This window comes from Ambystoma mexicanum, chromosome 11 (genome assembly GCF_040938575.1).
Source record: "Ambystoma mexicanum isolate Mex_15411 chromosome 11, UKY_AmexF1_1, whole genome shotgun sequence".
NCBI classification, from domain to species: domain Eukaryota; kingdom Metazoa; phylum Chordata; class Amphibia; order Caudata; family Ambystomatidae; genus Ambystoma; species Ambystoma mexicanum.
Genome location: NC_090934.1, coordinates 854070400 through 854087365, shown reverse-complemented (window position 1 = coordinate 854087365; position 16966 = coordinate 854070400). Strand labels below are relative to the sequence as shown.

At 51.4% G+C, this 16966-nt stretch overlaps 1 protein-coding gene across 3 annotated transcripts in view; it reads left to right on the top strand.

Annotated features, from left to right (window-relative positions):
- Positions 1-16966, top strand: part of CPSF7 (cleavage and polyadenylation specific factor 7) — a 244853-nt gene that overhangs the window by 123673 nt on the left and 104214 nt on the right. For all 3 annotated transcript variants that reach the window (XM_069623873.1, XM_069623875.1, XM_069623874.1), the window contains 2 exons: positions 3472-3622; positions 6691-6828. In XM_069623873.1, coding sequence (XP_069479974.1) covers positions 3472-3622; positions 6691-6823 — 284 coding nt within the window. In that variant the 3' untranslated portion in view covers positions 6824-6828. The remainder of the gene's footprint in view (positions 1-3471; positions 3623-6690; positions 6829-16966) is intronic.

Here is a 16966-nt window from a genome sequence, read left to right as displayed (position 1 = left end):
CACCTTACTTGTGTGAAGCCATGGCATTTGCAATGCTTTAGTGGCAGTGAGTATATTCAGGTCTGTACGAGTATAGATGAAGGGACAGTTGTGAGAGTAGTCAGATTGTGGACTGTGTGCGATGTCCTGGGTCCATGGAATGCCTGTGTACTTACTAAAAACAAAGCAACCCCAAACTTAGTAGCCCCCCACACCCATCCCACCCACGCCAGAAACTATAACCTACCGGCTCCCTTAACCACCCCCAAATCCAACTTGCATCATAAACTCATGAAACAATCTGCAGTGCCTGCGGAACCTGGAGTGCTAGAGGCGCCCAACCTGCTCCTAATGGTCGAGGCCACAGGATACTCTCTGAAGCCAACTCTAAGACTGGGTATACCGTCACAGAATGTGATCATAACAGCTGAGGCTATCTTGCTGCATAGACTCTAAGGGTGGTGTGGTGAGCGCCTTGTGGCGCCCCCTGGATCCGGGAGGTTCGAGGCAAAGCGTGCCACAGCCTCTGGTGAGGTGAAAAAGACAGTGGATCCGTTGTACTGCACTCTAAGCTTAGCTGGGTAGAGCATGGCATACTTAATACCTTTCTTTCTGAGGGTGTTTTTCATGGATTTAAATGTTTTTCGTTGCTCCTGGACCGCTGGTCTGAAATCGGTAAACAGGCGAATAATGGAGGAGCCCCACTGCAGGTCACCTTTTTCCCTCGCAGAACACAGAATAATGTCTCGGTAACTGAAAATCTTGGCTATGATCGGGCGCTCTGGGGCACCAGGAGGGATCTCGGCCCCAGTGCTGATGAGCTCTCTCCACCATAAACATAGATGTTACTGGGGGGTGAACCAGGATATCCATCAGGAGGGACTCCGTGAACTTATCCATGTTCTCGGTGTCTGTCGAGGTACACCAAGTATGCGAATATTATTCCGCCTGGACCGCCCCTCCAAATCGTCGTTTGTGGCCATTACTTTCTTCATGGCTTGTTGAAGTTCCACCATCTCCCGCTGCAGCGTGGCGACTTTGTCCTCACCTGGCCCAATTCGTTGCTCCGCCTCAGCCATGCGATCAGTTTATCAATTCGCAAAGTTGAAGTGTCAACTTTGCATGTCACTGCATCTATCTTAACATCTAGACTATCCGTGCTGCTTTTTAAGGCCAGCAGTGTTTGATTCAGGGCGGCAGCATCAATCTGAGCGGTCTCTTGGCATGTCGGGGTGGGGGGGGGGTGACTGAGACTGGTCGGAACAGGCAAATAGGTCCATCTTGGCTTGTTTTTTTGAATTCCCCATGCTGAGAATATTGAGTAGGCAATGAGTCGTGGTAATCACATCAGCCAGGTTCAAGGAGACAGCACTGCACCGGGGTGGGGTGCACAGTTGTAGGACTTGTTAGCGCCGCTCTCCCAGTTCGGGCTGATATGAGAGTCCGCTGAGCCGATTCTCAGGCTGGAATGGCAGAGGTTTCCCTTCGATCCCCCGCTGCGTTGTATTTTAGCACAAGTTCAGGTCGTTGTTGGTGGCTGCATTGGCTGCGTGGGAAAAGTCAATGGTGATCACTGCCTTAGTTCAGGTTAAATTGACTGAGAAAGAAAAGCGGAGGACCCCGCACTGGTGATAACGCTCAGGTGCAGTGCACAGGCATGGTTCCCGACTCACCAGTCCCGGAGGAGCAGGCACACCCCTCCTGCAGTGAAGACAGGGGCCCGGACTGCGAGTCCACAGCAGTGCTTTCCAACAGGGATACCCCATGATCAGGCACATATGGAGATCAGTGCTCGCAATGGATATGTTCCCCTGGGTCCAGGACTACAATGCTGTGAAGGTGCATAAGCATTGGGCGGAAGCAACTGATAATGGGAACCATGGGAGTTGGCTGGAGAGGGGGCACACAACGGGGGCCCTAGGGCTCAGATTGGATTTCACAGTTCGGGGGTCGATGCAACCCCCCCACCCCCTGCTCTCCTTACCACAGTAGACTTGTAGCGATGAAGATGCCGGCGTCCCAGGGAGACTCATCCGCCAGTCGCCATGTGCAGGGTGTTTCTGTTGCCACTGGGTCTGATGCCGGCTATAGCCCCCAGAGCCTCACGCCAGCACAGAAGCGTGAGCGGGCATAGCCAAGCACAGCGCTGGAGACCTGGAAACAGCGGACCAGATTCAAGCGTCGAGGTGGGGGCAGCGCCAGCACCAGGATCAACAGAGGGTATTGCCAGGCCAGTCCCCCAGAACCCACAACCTCAATCGCCGTCCGCAGGTGGGGTCAACGCAGGGCGCTCTGGGACAGAAAGGACTCGGCTCTCGTCGGCGGCTCAAATGGCAGGATTCCGAAGACGCAGACATCCGCAACTCTGGTCCGGACCAAGCCCAGTTAGTTGTGGCACCTCCAGTAGAATGGATCACGGGACTCCTCCGGCCCACAGCTTGCATATATGCCAGACAGTAAGTACCAGCGACTGTCCGCAATCAGGTCGGGGGTCGCCAGCAGCACGCCATCAACCGCCGGATGAGCACCCACACCTCCACTCCGACACGTCCATCAAAGGCGCTGTTGAGAATCCCAGCGATTTAGCTCGCTCAGACCCTAGCTCCGGCACCAAGGTAGTTCAGACGGTGCCCAAGGAGTCCAGCCAGCACACAATATCCAAATTAGAAATGAACTGGCATATTCAGAGGAGGATTTTTAATAGGATATCAGAACCTCGAACAGAGCTTCTCAGGCAGCGGCCATGTTAGCTAGCCGCGCAACAGCGAACTCCAGTACAAATGGATTTCTAAACTCTATCTTTTTGTAATCTCTACTTTGCACTTTGTAATTCATGGAAATGTAAGTCTTCAGATCAGGCAGTCATTTTAAAGCTACTTTCTTTGGCAATGCTTTTTGATGCTACAAAGTCACTATCAAGTAAAAGGGACTGATACATGGCTTATTAATGGAGATGAGCAAGACCTCTTGAAGTGCTAAAGAGCTCCCTGATTTATAGGGGTCACTTGCACGTCCATAACAAAAGGGTAAGGATCCTATATTTAACTTATCTCATGTGGTCTCTTTAAGCAGGCATTTTTTCTGTTGGGATTTTCTTAGCTACAACTTTTCTTAGATTTTTCAATATTTGGTTTGAGATGATGCCCAATAATGGCACTTACAATTCTTCGCCTAAGCCTATTGCTCTTCAATCACTCTATGTGGCATGTTCTTTGCTTTCTGTCACTTGCCTCACCAGCTCAATCGTATTTTTGCTTCTCAGTTTTTCCTTTTCCTGTCAAACATGCTTGGACATTCTATTTTGCCCAATCCTTTGGTTTGGTCTTTTTCACAGTGCCTGCCTTTGTACTTTGTTTCTCTGCTCTTTCACACTCCTACCCTCTTTCCTAACTTTACTTTTTATTTGTCTCGTGTTAGTTCTTATTACTGCTGACTTGTCTAATTTCGGATCCCTTTCTGCTTTCTACTGTTTGTCTTGCTCTGGCTTTATAGGGGAATACAGCAATGCTGCAAAAACTCTCCAGACAGCAATTGCTGTTATCAAAGAGTCGCGAGTGGCGAATGATGCACGTTGCCGGGTTCTGCTTTCTTCCTTGAAAGACTGTCTGCGTGGGATTGAGGCCAAGTCTGGCGCATCTTCCAGGTATGTTTTTCTGTTAACCTATAGGGTTGTACCAGACCTCCTGAAGGTAGTCTCGTCTCCTTGCTGGTCCAGGAGACTTAAGGTCTTCCCTGTGAAATTGAATCTGGGGTATTTTCATTTCTGTGCTAATTCACTTCAACCTTAGAGACCCCAGCTCTTTAGTTGGCCTTGGGACGTTTTAATTTTAACTCGTGACTGTGACCTTTTTCCTCACTCACCTGTTTTTCCGTGATTTGGATTTTTTCACTGTAGGCATCTGATTTTTGTATAGTGACACACGGCACTTAAGGTTTAAAAACCTTTTCTTGGGTGAACTAAGGTTCCTGAGAATAGTAATGTGAAATTGATCTTACTTAAATTACTTTGTAGGTCCAGCACACCATGTTATGTGGAGTGCTGGAGGTTACCTAGTAGCCCCTTATCCTATTTGCTCATGTAACATTTTTTGTTACCCTCTCTTCTTTAAATGGCTTGTGGCAGTGGCTTACATTTTACTATCGATCTGCATTTTTACCGCAGGCCAAAAAGCTGTAGTAGTGTACCCATGGGTGACCATTTTGTCAAAATGGCCCCTGTCTTTTTTTTTCGCCACTTTGTAAGGTCGGTCTTTGCTTTTACTCTGTGCGTTGGACAGGAAGGGGCAGGAAGTGAGGGAGGATCCCGAAACTTCCCTGTCCTTTGTCTCCAAGTATGCAGCAATGAAGCCAGTCCTGATTGGCCGGCTGGCTGTCCGGGAAGGACAGCCACCCTGCTGAGATTGACAGCCTAGGCTGTGAATGAATGGGAAACTTGCTTCAAGGTCGAGGGTTTTGGGGTCTAGAAGCAGTCGACCACTGGAAGAAACATCTGAAGAAATCGTGAAGAGAAGCCTGCTGCTACCTCTTGGACCTTGAATTGCCTGGTGAAGCCCTGCTGCTGTGCTGACCTTTTATTCATTGACCGAGAAGCTCTGGACGGACCGACTTATTCCCTTCGATTAGCGGGACCAACTAACCCTGAGACGAACTCCACTTTGGCACAATCCCTGACTTGCTCTGCCTCTCCAGTGCTGCAGAAGCCCAATGCCAGGGGTTGAGTGTCAATAACCCAGTGAAACGTCTGCCGTTGAATGAATCCTGCCAAAAGCTCCAGGAGCCTCCTAAGGACACTCCAGAAACAGGAAATCCCGATCCAGAGTTCAGGACCAAGGGAGCAAGGAAAGTCCAACCGGAGTTATTCGTTCTGAATCAGTGCTGTTTGCGAAGCACTGAAATTTAGAAGAGCTACTAAATCAGAGGGCCCGTTACTGCCAAAGCCTTTCCAGAGTACTGTTGCAGGAGCCCTCTTTTGTCCCTACGACTGAGGCTCAGTAACCAGGGTCTGCTTGGCTGTAGCAAGAACAAATCCAGCTGGACCACTTTCTTCCAACCAGAGGTACTTTTTGGGCTTGGGGTACTTGCCTCATTGCCTTTTAGCTGCACCGTTGTAGATATTGGACACTGGTTGGACTCTCTGCTCCCTCGGTCCTGCAGTCTGGTGAGGGGACTCTGGAGATCCTGCTTATGGAGGGTCCTTGGGTGTCTCCTGGAGCTTCTAGCTGGATTTGTTCCGTGGCAGACGTTGCACTAGACTAGACACTCGACCCCTGGCATTGGGCTTCCGAAGCAACAGAGGGGCACAGCAAGTCTGGGATGGTGGTCCAGAGTTTGTCTCAGGATTAGTTGGTCCCACTAACCCAAGGCGAAAAGTTGTTTGGTCTGAAGCTTACAGCAGCAGTGCTTGACTGGGCAATTCAAAGTTCTAGGAGGTTGCAGCAAGCTTTGTTCATGGTTTCTTCGGGTTTTTCTCCCAGTGGTCCACTCTGCATGTAGTCCCAAACCCCTCTCCTTTTAAGCAGGTGTTTTCCATTCATGCATAGCCTAGGCTGTCAAACATCAGGGTGGATGTCCTAAAAGGACAGCCAGCCAATCGGGCTAGTTGCATTCAGGCATTCCTAGAGTAAGGACTGGAGTTTCAGGACCTTCCCTCACATCCTGTCCTTCCAGACACACTGGAACCAAAAGTGCTCAATCTGTCAACGCAGAGTAAAACGCAAGAAAGACCTCATGAACATAAAATACTGAAACGATGGGCGCAGGAGGGAGGTGAGTTGATAAACGGTCACCTATGGGTGCTGTACTGCAGCCGAGGGTTCATCCTGCGGTAGAAAAGCACAATGGTAGGAAAAATTCAACCACTGCCACCAGCCATTTAAAGTAGTGAGGGTAACATAAAATTGTTTACATGAGAGAGTAGGATAAGGGGCTACTAGGTAACCCCAAGCACTCCACATAAAATGGTGTGGGCTGGACCTACAAAGAGAAAAGGTAAGTAAAGTCAATTTCACTTTACTATTCTTGGCGAACTGTAGTTCACACAAGAAAAGGTAGTTAAACCTTATGGCAAATCTAAAAGGATTTATCTGTGACGCTGCACTGAAGGTGCTGTCACCATACAAAAAGCAGATGCCTATGGAGTTTGTCAGACTTCAAAAACTGAAACACAAAATCCAAATCGGGTTAAAACACACGAGAGAAAAAGGTCTCATTCATTCCAGGGTTAACATTAAAAAGTTCTAAGTCCAGCAAAAGAGCTGTGGGTCTCTAAGGTTGTAGGGAATTGGCACAGAAATCAGAATTCTCCCTAACACTAGGCATCAAGGTTATGCTCCTAGAGGGATGGAGAGCTTTAGGCTTGCTGGATTAGAGGCAAAATAGTTGTGGGAAATTTCAAGAGGACAAATATCAAATATTAAAATTGATTGTGATGGAGTAAGGGATGATGGTTGGAAGAGCGTGGTTTGGGGGGGGCCTGAGGAGCAATTGCTTGCTCATGGGATGTACAGCGGTTTCTCCCCTTTCTAATGTGCCATAATTGAGTTTTTTTTTACTGGTACATATTTTAGCAGGTGCAATATATTTTTTAAAACTTAGTGTAGTTGAGCTAGATACTAACTAATTATGACTGGTTCTGTTTTTCCGTGTTCCTTGAATTTGGGTTCTCAAGCCCATTTCACATACACAGCAAATGGTTCCCTGTTTTTGTTTCAGAAAAAGGCACCGATCGAGTGAGAGGTCATCCAGCAGGTCACGGGAGAGCAGGAGGCATCGGGACGGACTGCACACTGATGACCGACCAGAAGAATATTATGAGAGACATCGAGAGAGGGACCGGCACCGCTGACGGAAGTAAGGCTTGGCTCATGCTGTCTCATAACATAATTTGCTCAAACTTTGCATGTAGACACTTCTGTTTTAGTGTTTCGCACAATGCATTTCTCCAATTAGGCTATTCTCCCCACTGCTACCTTTCATTACTTCACTATTGTTTTCATGAGTGATGGAACTTAACAGGCTGTTCGGACACTGCAGGCGAAGTGTTGGTCTCAACACCCCTCCAGGCTGTGGCAGTGAACAGCACCAAGGCAGGACTGCCATGGCGATGAAGGGAACATTTGCGGTACCCTGGAGATGGTCTTGGCATGGAAGGCCAAACCCAGCACACGAGTGGAACTAGCAGGAAATTGGAGGCAGCCCAGGGCGCATGACCAGCAGCCAAAACCCCAACCAGAGATCAGGACTGTTATGGCCAAACCTGGTCCTAAAGATTTAGCAACATTGGTTAATGATGCAAGCTATCCCCAGCAGGTAAGTAAACCACCTTTATAAAAGCAGAAGGGAGTGTAGGACAGGGTCTCCCCGTGGTTAGTCACACCTGGGCTTGCCTAAGCAGCTCACCAATCACATAATGGGGATTAAAGACAATCGGCAGCCAGCCAATTTGGTTGGCTCCTAAAACTGCAACTCAATACAGACCATCCCACAGTATTTGATGTGGCCTGGCCAGGTCTACCCAGTACAAACCACTAAAGGTGATGCACGGCCCCATGTGCCCAATATCTATTTTAAGCCAGCCGTGTGGTTCCCTTGAACATCGGATTCCCCTAAACCTCAATTCTGCGAGTTGGACTAAACGAATTAGTACCCCAATGTCTATCCAAAAGATACATTGGGCTATCAATGCAGTAAAGATGCTTCTCAGCATGGTGTGTAGCATGGATTTACATGCTCATAAATATTCCCTGTCAGGCCGGGAATCCTCTGTAAAAGATAAAACTGTTTCACTTTCAAACCTGTCTTTCTCCTATAAACCAATCACTGAGCTCTGGGTCATACTGCCCCAGTCAATAAATGCCCTCTCCCTAAACCTCTCCTCTGGCAGCCATCTTCAGATTTTTACTGCACATCCAAGTGTTGGGAGTGCTCGTGATTCGCTCTTAGAGCTTTTCTGCGTTTTCGTGCTTTATTTGCTAGGAAATTCAGATTTTTGTCCGATCGAGCCTGTGTGCTCCATTGTTTCTTCATCCGACCAACGGGGATCTGTTTGTCAGCATCTTTCATCGCCCCTCAAGGGCAGAATCGTTGAGTGTTTTCTCTTGGAAGAATCCAGAATGCCATCAACGCCAGACCATGTTGGAGTTGGACAGGGGTTCCCTCTTGAAGCTCTGTATGAGCTGTGGTTTGAGGAATGTGTTTGTGGAAGACCAGCATTACCAGTGCCTTTATTGACTTCACTCGACGCACAAGGAGGATTGCGAGATCTGTCTTGGTTTTCCAAGTGCACCATCAAAGATTGGCACAGCAGATTGGCGACGTGGCTCAACGCCAAGACCGCTACCTGTGTGTTTCACAGGGGCATGCCTCAGCCAGTCAGAGCGGGCTTCTAAGTCCTTTGAGGGCACCCCATCTATGGGGGCCCCAAGACGAGGCGAAGCACCGCAAGTGTTTCCATCAGGGTCGCCGCGCAACCCGGTCCTGGGACGGGCACGTTCATCTTCTCCATCGGCCTCAGTCTCCAGCCATCGCTCCAGTTCTTCGTCGAAGAGGAAGTCTGCTACCCCCAGGAAGCTGCGGGAGAAACCGGAGAAGGCCAAGCCGCAGGGTAAGGTAGACTACCTTCCCGTGAAGACCCAGGTGATCCAGGCTAAATCGTTCTTAACTATCGAGCAGGTGGTGGCTGCCCTTTCAAAGGCGAAAAGGGGCTGACCTGGTGCACGGTGCCCGATGGCAGCCACAGTGGCTCTTCCTCCCAGGCGGGAGGCTTCTGCCAAACCAGTGGAAAAGACCCCAGAAAAGAGGATCCCGTCGCTGAGACGGACCCCTCAGGACACAAAAAGGGGAATGGGGGGGCCGGGGGAGTGCTCCAGGGCACGGATATTTCTTCTTCCGACAGAGGACATGGTTTCCACACGGTCCCGGAGGATGTTGTGGACGACTGGAACATTGAGGAGGAAGCCCCTGACGGGCCGTGAAGGACTAAGTAGGCACTGGGCCCACCATTGCCGAAGAAAAGGAAGCCGCACCCTATGTCGCCACACATGCCCCCTCCCTAGGGATACAGGGAAGGACACAGCAACATCACTCCAAGGGCTTCTTCACCGGACAAAGTGGGTTTGTTCCACTCCATGGTCGCCCGCTCTTCGGAACTCTTCCAGCTCACGCCAGAGGAGCCGAAAGAGGTTTTTCTTTATGAACGCCGGGAGGCGAAAAGGAAGACCATTCTGGCGGTTCCCCTCTTGGACGATGTCTGGGATGAGGGCCTGGCACTGCTGAAAAACCCTGCCTCAGCTAAAACAGGCTGGTGAAATACTGGGTGCCGGTGTCTGCAATTGTGGATTGTTAGCAAGTACATTTGATAGACTTGTGAACATTAGCCTGGGTCGCATCTAGATAGGATTGTGAATGTTAGCAAATGCCACATTTAGATAGAAGAGCAAATATTAACATCAACCTCGAGGTTGCTCTTGCTGCATCTCATCCCATATCATTATGCTTACTCTCTACTCCATCACACAATTCGAATGCAGCTATACCCCTCGATCAATTCGGCCTAGCTGTTCACATGCGATCATTACCCCATCAACGCCTAATTCTAATAAAACGCAGGTATACCCCATGACAAACTGACCTAGCTGCACACATGCATCCTACAGGCCTATCGCAGCCAGAACCCAGTCCTGTTGGCCACCCACCAGTCTGCACACATTCAACCGGCATCCATACCACCACACCTAATGCTAGGATGCAGCTACCCTCCGGCAAAAGCAACAGCTGCACACACAACCGGTGCACCCTATGACACCCTACTCGCTCAACTTTGCGATGACATCACATCCCTCCTTGCAGCAAATGCCAAGCCCACTTCACTAATTATCCTGCTAGGTGATTTCAATCTTGGTTACCAAGACCCCAACAACCTTAAAGCCCTTGACCATGCCAATACACTAACAGATCTAGGATTTGCCCATCGTATCCATGAACCCACTTGTATCAAAGGAAGACCCCTGGACTGCAGCATTAACTTGGTGTCAAACGCACCTTGCGCATGGTCAGATCATCATTAAAGCCAATAACCAATGATCTAAACCGAACATTGCACCCTCTATCAGCACCAGAAATAAGAGGGGCATAACAAGGGAGAAATTGCTCCCCCGTAATCCTTTCTATACTTAACAATGCATCAGTGGCATGTGCAGACCCCAGTCTTAGTCGACACTGTCAATCAAACCATATTTAAAGCCATGAACACATCGCCCCAATTAAACCCAAACCTTGTGCACACCAGAGAATATTACATAAGGAAAAGGGAAACGCTGGGGCCCGCTGGAAAAGTCTTCCCTCAGATGCAAACAAGAACAATCTTATCATAGCCTCCAACTACAGAGACTATATTCCAAGTCAAAAAAAGACACCTATAACAAGTGCATTCTGCAGGCAGAATCCAATACTAAAAAGCTCTTTAAGATAATTAAAGAACTAGAATCACCAGCAGCACCCCCCGGAACCCTGTAGCAATGACAGCGCAGCTAACATTCAAAAGGCGCTCCTTTGTAAAATCTCCACTTTACAAACTAAAATGAATGGCAGAAATGCAGTGTACTTACAGATTCGCAGTACAGCATTGCCCCCAACAACTGTCCCACCTGCACACAACCTTAAACCATTTAGATTCTCACCTCTCGCCATTAAGGTGGATGAAAATATAATCAGTAAACTTAAAACCATCCAACTGCCAGGGTGACACATGCCCAGCCCCATCATTAAGGAGGCTGCCCAGGATCCAGAACCATTCATCACCACCTTCATAAACGCATTTTTCAAATCCGGTATCATCCCTGATAACCTTAAGGATACTTGGGTCATCCCCTTTAAAAAACGTCCTTGGACCGTGCAATCTCTCCAATTACATGCCTATTACCACGTACTCTTTTTACTTAAAATCCTGGACCGGCTGCCGATTTAGAAATCCAGGATTATCTAGACTCCAATAAACTCCTCGGCCTTAGACAATCTGGCTTCCAACCTAGGCACGGAACAAACTGCCCTAATCGATTTAAAGACTCAAATTGATGAACTGAAAACTGCAAATTAGCCCTCTTACTTTTGCCTGGTTTATCGGCAGCATTTGATCTGGTCAATCATCAAATTCTATGCCACCATCTTAAATCTGCAGCCCACGTTTCCGAAGAAGCCACTAAATGGATCAAATCCTTTCTAGCAAACAGATCCACGAGGGTCTTCTCACCATCGGCCTCGGCTGAACCCTCGCCAGTCATGTGTGGGGTCCCTCGGGGCTCTTGTGTTTCACTGAGACTTTATTACGTGTTCATGAAGCCACTCTTTGATATTCTGGACTATTTGGGTGTCACCTATACTAACTACGCAGATGACACCCAAATACTCATTCCCATCACTGGTGACCAATCTGTTGATTCCAAAGTCTTAAATGATGTCTATCGGGTCAACCAGGCCTGGATGGCTCAACACGGGCCCTGTCTCAGTGACGAGAAGACAGAGGTTCTCATCCTAGGTTCCCACTTCAGACTCAACAGACTGGATCCACCCATCCAATCCTTCATTGATGTTAATACCATTAAGGTATCTAAACACAAACTGTAGGCATTTATCTTTTATTCCACCCTGTCTCTCTCTCTACAAACGCTGTTGTCTCGGCATCGGCCTACACATGCAAACTTACAGCATGTTGACCATTTTTTACCTCCTCTAACTGCATCCTTGCTAGAACCCTCGGCATGTCTAAAATTGACTACTGTAATGCACTTTCTGATGCTTGTTAATCTGCTTAGAATCACATGCTGTGCATATGGTCCGACATCCAGTGGTAACCGCAGAGTATTGCAACTTGTCTTTCGGGGGACCGAAAGGGGACGTCGGCATAGGCGTGTCTGAAACACTATCCCTATCGTGACGTGTGTAGTACCCAAAATCCCTCACACGCCGAGGTCCCTCAGATTGTTTTTTTCTCCAGCATGGGGTCTGGCATGGATTCACATGCTCATGAATATTCCCCGTCAGGCTGGGAATCCTCGGTAAAGAAAAATCAGTTTCGTTTCTGATCTGTCTTTTGTAGTAGTAACCAATCACTGATCTCTGCGTCATACTGACCACAGCCAATGACTGCCATCTCCCTAAGCCCCGCCTCTGGCAGCCATCTTCAGATTTTTACCACACGTTCAAGTGTTGGGATCCTCATGCTATTGCTCTCGAGCTTTAGTGCGTTTTCGCGCTTTTTCATAGGAAAATTCTCTTTTTCCGGTCAAAAGAGCCTCAAACTCCACCGTTTCTTTATCCGATCAACGGGGACCCGTGTCGGATTCTTCTACGCCCCTCAAGGGTGAAGATTTCGTCGAGCCACGCTTTTGGAGGACTCCAGAAGTCTCTCAGGCCCATCTCGGACATGGCCCAGGAGAAGGGAAGCTCGACGCCCGGAAAGCTGTTCAGGGTCTTTAAGGATGTCTTTAAGGAGGACGAACACTCCCTTTGTCTCTACTGCCTGGATGAGGACAAGACGCACGTGGAGAAGGACTGTGCGTTTTGCGGCGATATGTCGGAGCGGACCATGAAGGACCGCCATCTGCGTCTCGCCAACTGGCTGGAAGGGACGAGCCCGTCAGGCGAGGAAAAGAAGTCCGAGCGGTCTTCTAAGACCTTTGAGGGCGCGACGGGGGCCCAACAGAAGGCCAAGCACCACGAGTCCGCTGGCACCGGGAGCGCCGAACGTCGGGCTCTACGGTTGCCAGACAGGGCGCATCCTCCCCGGCGCCATCGACCACGAGCCAACGCTCTGGCTTGGGTAAGAGGAAGGCCGAGCACCCGGCGAAGCTCCTGGAGAGACCCCGGTCGAGCTCGAAGGCCCCATCGGTGGGGGAGCGAGGCGTCGTCACCTCCTCCCCGGGCTTCCCCGCCCGACGAGATTGGATCGTTTCATGCCATGATCGCCAGGGCATCCGAGCTTTTCCAGCTCTGCCCGGAAGAAAAGGAACGTTTCCTTTATCAACGGCGCGAGACCAAGAGGAAGACGGTCCTCGCTGTACCTCTACTGGACGATATCTGGAATGAGGGTCTCGCCCTCCTCAAGAACCCATCCACAATGCCTGCGAGAAGGGATCGGTACGAGAAGTATTACCGGGTCCCGGACGCGGCCCCCTTGTGCCTTCGGGCACAGCCGACCCCGGACTCGGGTCGTCTCCGGCGGCCAGGAAGAAAGCGGGGGGGGGGGGGGCTTGGGCCTCTACGTCAACCTCCCACCAACCCCCCCCCCTCCGGACGGCGAGGGAAAGAAATTGAACACGATGGGACGCAGAGTCATCTCATCAGCGACGACGATTAAGGCTGCCAACGCCTTGGCTATCATAGCCCGCTACGACAGGGAGTTGTGGTACAAGATCGCCCCCCCCTGCTGAACTTCCTACCGGACGACAAGAGGGCGGAAGCCCTAGAGATCTTGCAAGAAGGAGAAGTGGCGTCGGACCACGCCATTACGATAGCGACAGACATGGCTGACACTGGATTTCGCCAGTTGGCCAACGGCGTGTGCCTTAGGTGGCGTGGATGGCTCAAGGCAACGGACTTCCGGCAGGACGTGCAGACCAGAGTTTTGGACATGCCGTTCGACGGGAGCAACCTGTTTGGGAAAACAGTGGACGATTCCCTACAAGCCATCAAGACGGACACGGAGACAGCCGGGCTCTTGGTGTTCTCCAGCAACGACGGCCGCCCTTTCGGAGCACTGGAGGCAAGCAGGGTGCCTCCAAAGGTTCCGGCGGCGGATATTCCACCTACCGTCAAGCGGCCCGTTCGTCGTCACAGGAAGCCTACAGGGGCAAGTCGGGCGGACCCCGTCGTCGCCAGGGAGGACAAGGCGGCAAAGCCTCGTCGAAGCAGGACTGAAACCGGCCGTGGGGTCGGGCCCCCACCGAAGCATCCCGGTGGGAGGCCGGCTGGCGAACTTCGTCAGCGTGTGGGAGTCAAGCTCCACCGACCGTTGGGTGCTGGACGCCCTGGCCCAGGGTCACGCGCTAGAGTTTCTAAAGAAGTGCCAGTGCGCCCCCCCTACCCCCGTGGCCAGGAAGGAACATCACGTCCCTCAACTTCTCTTGGAGGTAAAGGCGATGCTCAAGAAAGCCGCCATCAAGCTCGTCCCAAAGAGGCTTCGGGGCTCCGGAGTTTACTCAAGATACTTCCTCGTGAAGAAGACGGGAGGATGGCGTCCCATCCTGGACCTACGACGATTGAACAAATTCATCAAGGCACAGAAGTTCCGGGTGGTCACCCTCCAGCACGTCCTGGGTCAGCTGGAGGAGGGCGATTTCCTGTCGTTGGATTTGGAGGATGCTTACTTCCATATCCCCATCCTAAAGGGACACACAGTTTTTCAGATTCGTGGTCCAAGGGCGTCACTACCAGTTCAGAGCCCTTCCCTTCAGATTGAGGTCGGCACCCAGGGTGATCACCAAGTGCCTCGCACCAGTGGCGGCGCGGCTGTGCCTGGAGGGGATCCACGTCTACCCCTACCTGGACGACTGGCTCATCCGAGCGAAGACATGGGAGCTCGCCGCGGAGCACACGGCGAGGACCGTCCAACTACTCACGGACCTGGGATTCTCCATAAACTATGCCAAGTCCCACCTGGTGCCCGCGCAAGACGCACTGCTTCTGGGAGCGAAGCTCGACAGTGTCGCTTCTGGCCTCTCCGTCGGAGGAAAGGACGAGGGCCATCTTGGGCAAGGTGCAGCGGGATGCTGGTTGCGGACGCGGCCAGGGTGAGGTCCATCAAGTCCCTCCTCGGAATGATGTCGTCTTGCATTTATCTCATCCGCCTGTGCAGGCTTCGGATGCGCCCGTTATAGGAGTTCCTGGACGCTCGCTGGATCCAGACGGGCAGCTTCGAGGACAGGATCACACTCGACGAGAGTTTCCGACGAGCGATCCGGTGGTTGGGCACCCGCGCGCATCTGACGGCGGGCATGGACTTCCAGACCCCGGGCCACCAGAAGACAGTGACCATGGATGCCTTCTTGGAAGGGTGGGGAGCGCACACCGAAAATCTGCACGCGAGAGGCCTTTGGCTTCCGACGGAAAAGTCCCTCCATATCAACGTCCTGGAGCTCCGTGCAGTGTTTTGGGCCCTCGGGTCCTTTCTTCCGTCCCTCAAGGGCAAGGTGGTGAGGATCTTCACCGACAACACCACCACCAAGTTCTACATCAGGAAGCAGGGCGGTATCGGATCCCCAGCCCTGTCCAAAGAGGCGCAGGATCTGTGACATTGGGCTGTCGCCCAAGGGATGTTTCTGGTGCCGTTTCATCTGGCAGGAATAAAAAACTCCATCGCCGACTCGCTCAGCAGAGAGCTGCGCTCGTGCCACGAGTGGGAACTACGACAGGATCTAGTGGACCGCCTCTTCCGACGGTGGGGCACACCCCAGATCGATCTGTTCGCCACGGCGACAAACTCAAAGTGCCGGAGGTTAGCCAGCAGGTTTCCCCAGCCGAGGAGCATGGGTGATGATTTCTCGTTCCCCTGGGAGAGCCTGTTTCTATACGCGTTCCCTCCATTGCCGTTGCTGATCCGGCTCATCAACCAGCTCAAGAGGTCACGGTACAGGATGATCCTCGTCGCACCTGCGTGGCCGAGGCAGATATGGTTCCCGGACCTTCTGGACTTGTCAGCGTCCCCGTCAATCAAGCTGCCAGTGGACACGGATCTTCTCTCCAGGGAAGGAGGCGCCATCCTCCATCACGACCGAAGTCGATGAACTTGCAGGCCTGGCTCCTGCAGCGTTAGAGTTTGGAGGTTACGACATACCGGCCGACTGCAGGGAGGTTCTTGCAAAGGCCAGGGTGTCCTCAACTCTTAAATGCTACGGACACAAATGGAAGAGGTTCTCTGTCTGGTGCCACGCACAGAAGATTAACCCTCTACGGATTATGGCTCCTCAAGTACTGCCGTACCTACTGTCGCTGGACTGGCGCACGCTTCCATCAAGATTCATCTTGCTGCGATCTCCTGATACACCAGAACCACGGGACGGACGTCTTTGTGGTCTCATCGTCTGGTGAAAGAATTCATGAAGGGACTGTTCAGGTCGTTCCCACCGGTGAAGGCCCCGGCATGGGAGCTCAACGTGGTGCTGACCAAGCTCATAGGACCTCCGTTCGAGCCTCTGCACTCGGCTCCGTTGAAGTTCTTGTCGTAGAAAACAGCGTTTCTTGTGGCCATCACCTCCGCACGACGGGTGGGAGAGATCCAGGCCCTTTCCTGCAAGCCCCCGTACTTGATTTTTCACGACACAAGGGTAGTGCTCAGGACACACCCCTCCTTCATGCCCAAGGTGCCGTCGGACTTCCACCTCAACGAACCCTTGGTGTTGCCTGTTTTCTTTTCGTCGCCGGCTGAAAGGACTTTGCATTCGCTGGATGTGGCTAGAGCGCTGAAGTTCTACGTGGACCGCATGAAGAGTTTTCAGAAGACGTCACAACTTTTTGTGAACTTTGGACCTGTCAATCAGGGGAAGGCTCTCTCAAAGGCTTCCATTTCCAGATGGCTCTCCGGCTGTATCATGTACTGTCATCGGTTGGCAAACCGACCCCTGCCCGGCCGTCCGAGAGCCCATTCCACCAGAGCGATCGCAGCTACCACGGCGTTCCGATCTGGTGTGCCCCTGCTGGACATCTGCAGTGCTGCTACGTGGAGGTCGACGCACACCTTCACGAAATTCTACTGCGTCGACTGGGATTCCAAGGAGGAGTCCAGGGTCGGCCAAGCAGTGCTCCGCAACCTGTTCGCCTAAGGTGAGCCTGGTGAGAAGGTAAGAGATGCTTAATGTTGAGTTGTTGTATTGCTTAATGTTGAGCCTGTTGCCACCTCCCGTGGTTGTGCATGTGTGTATTGCTATGTATTCTTTATTCATGAGCATGTGAATCCATGCCAGACCCCATGCTGGAGAAGGAACAAGTTACTTACCTG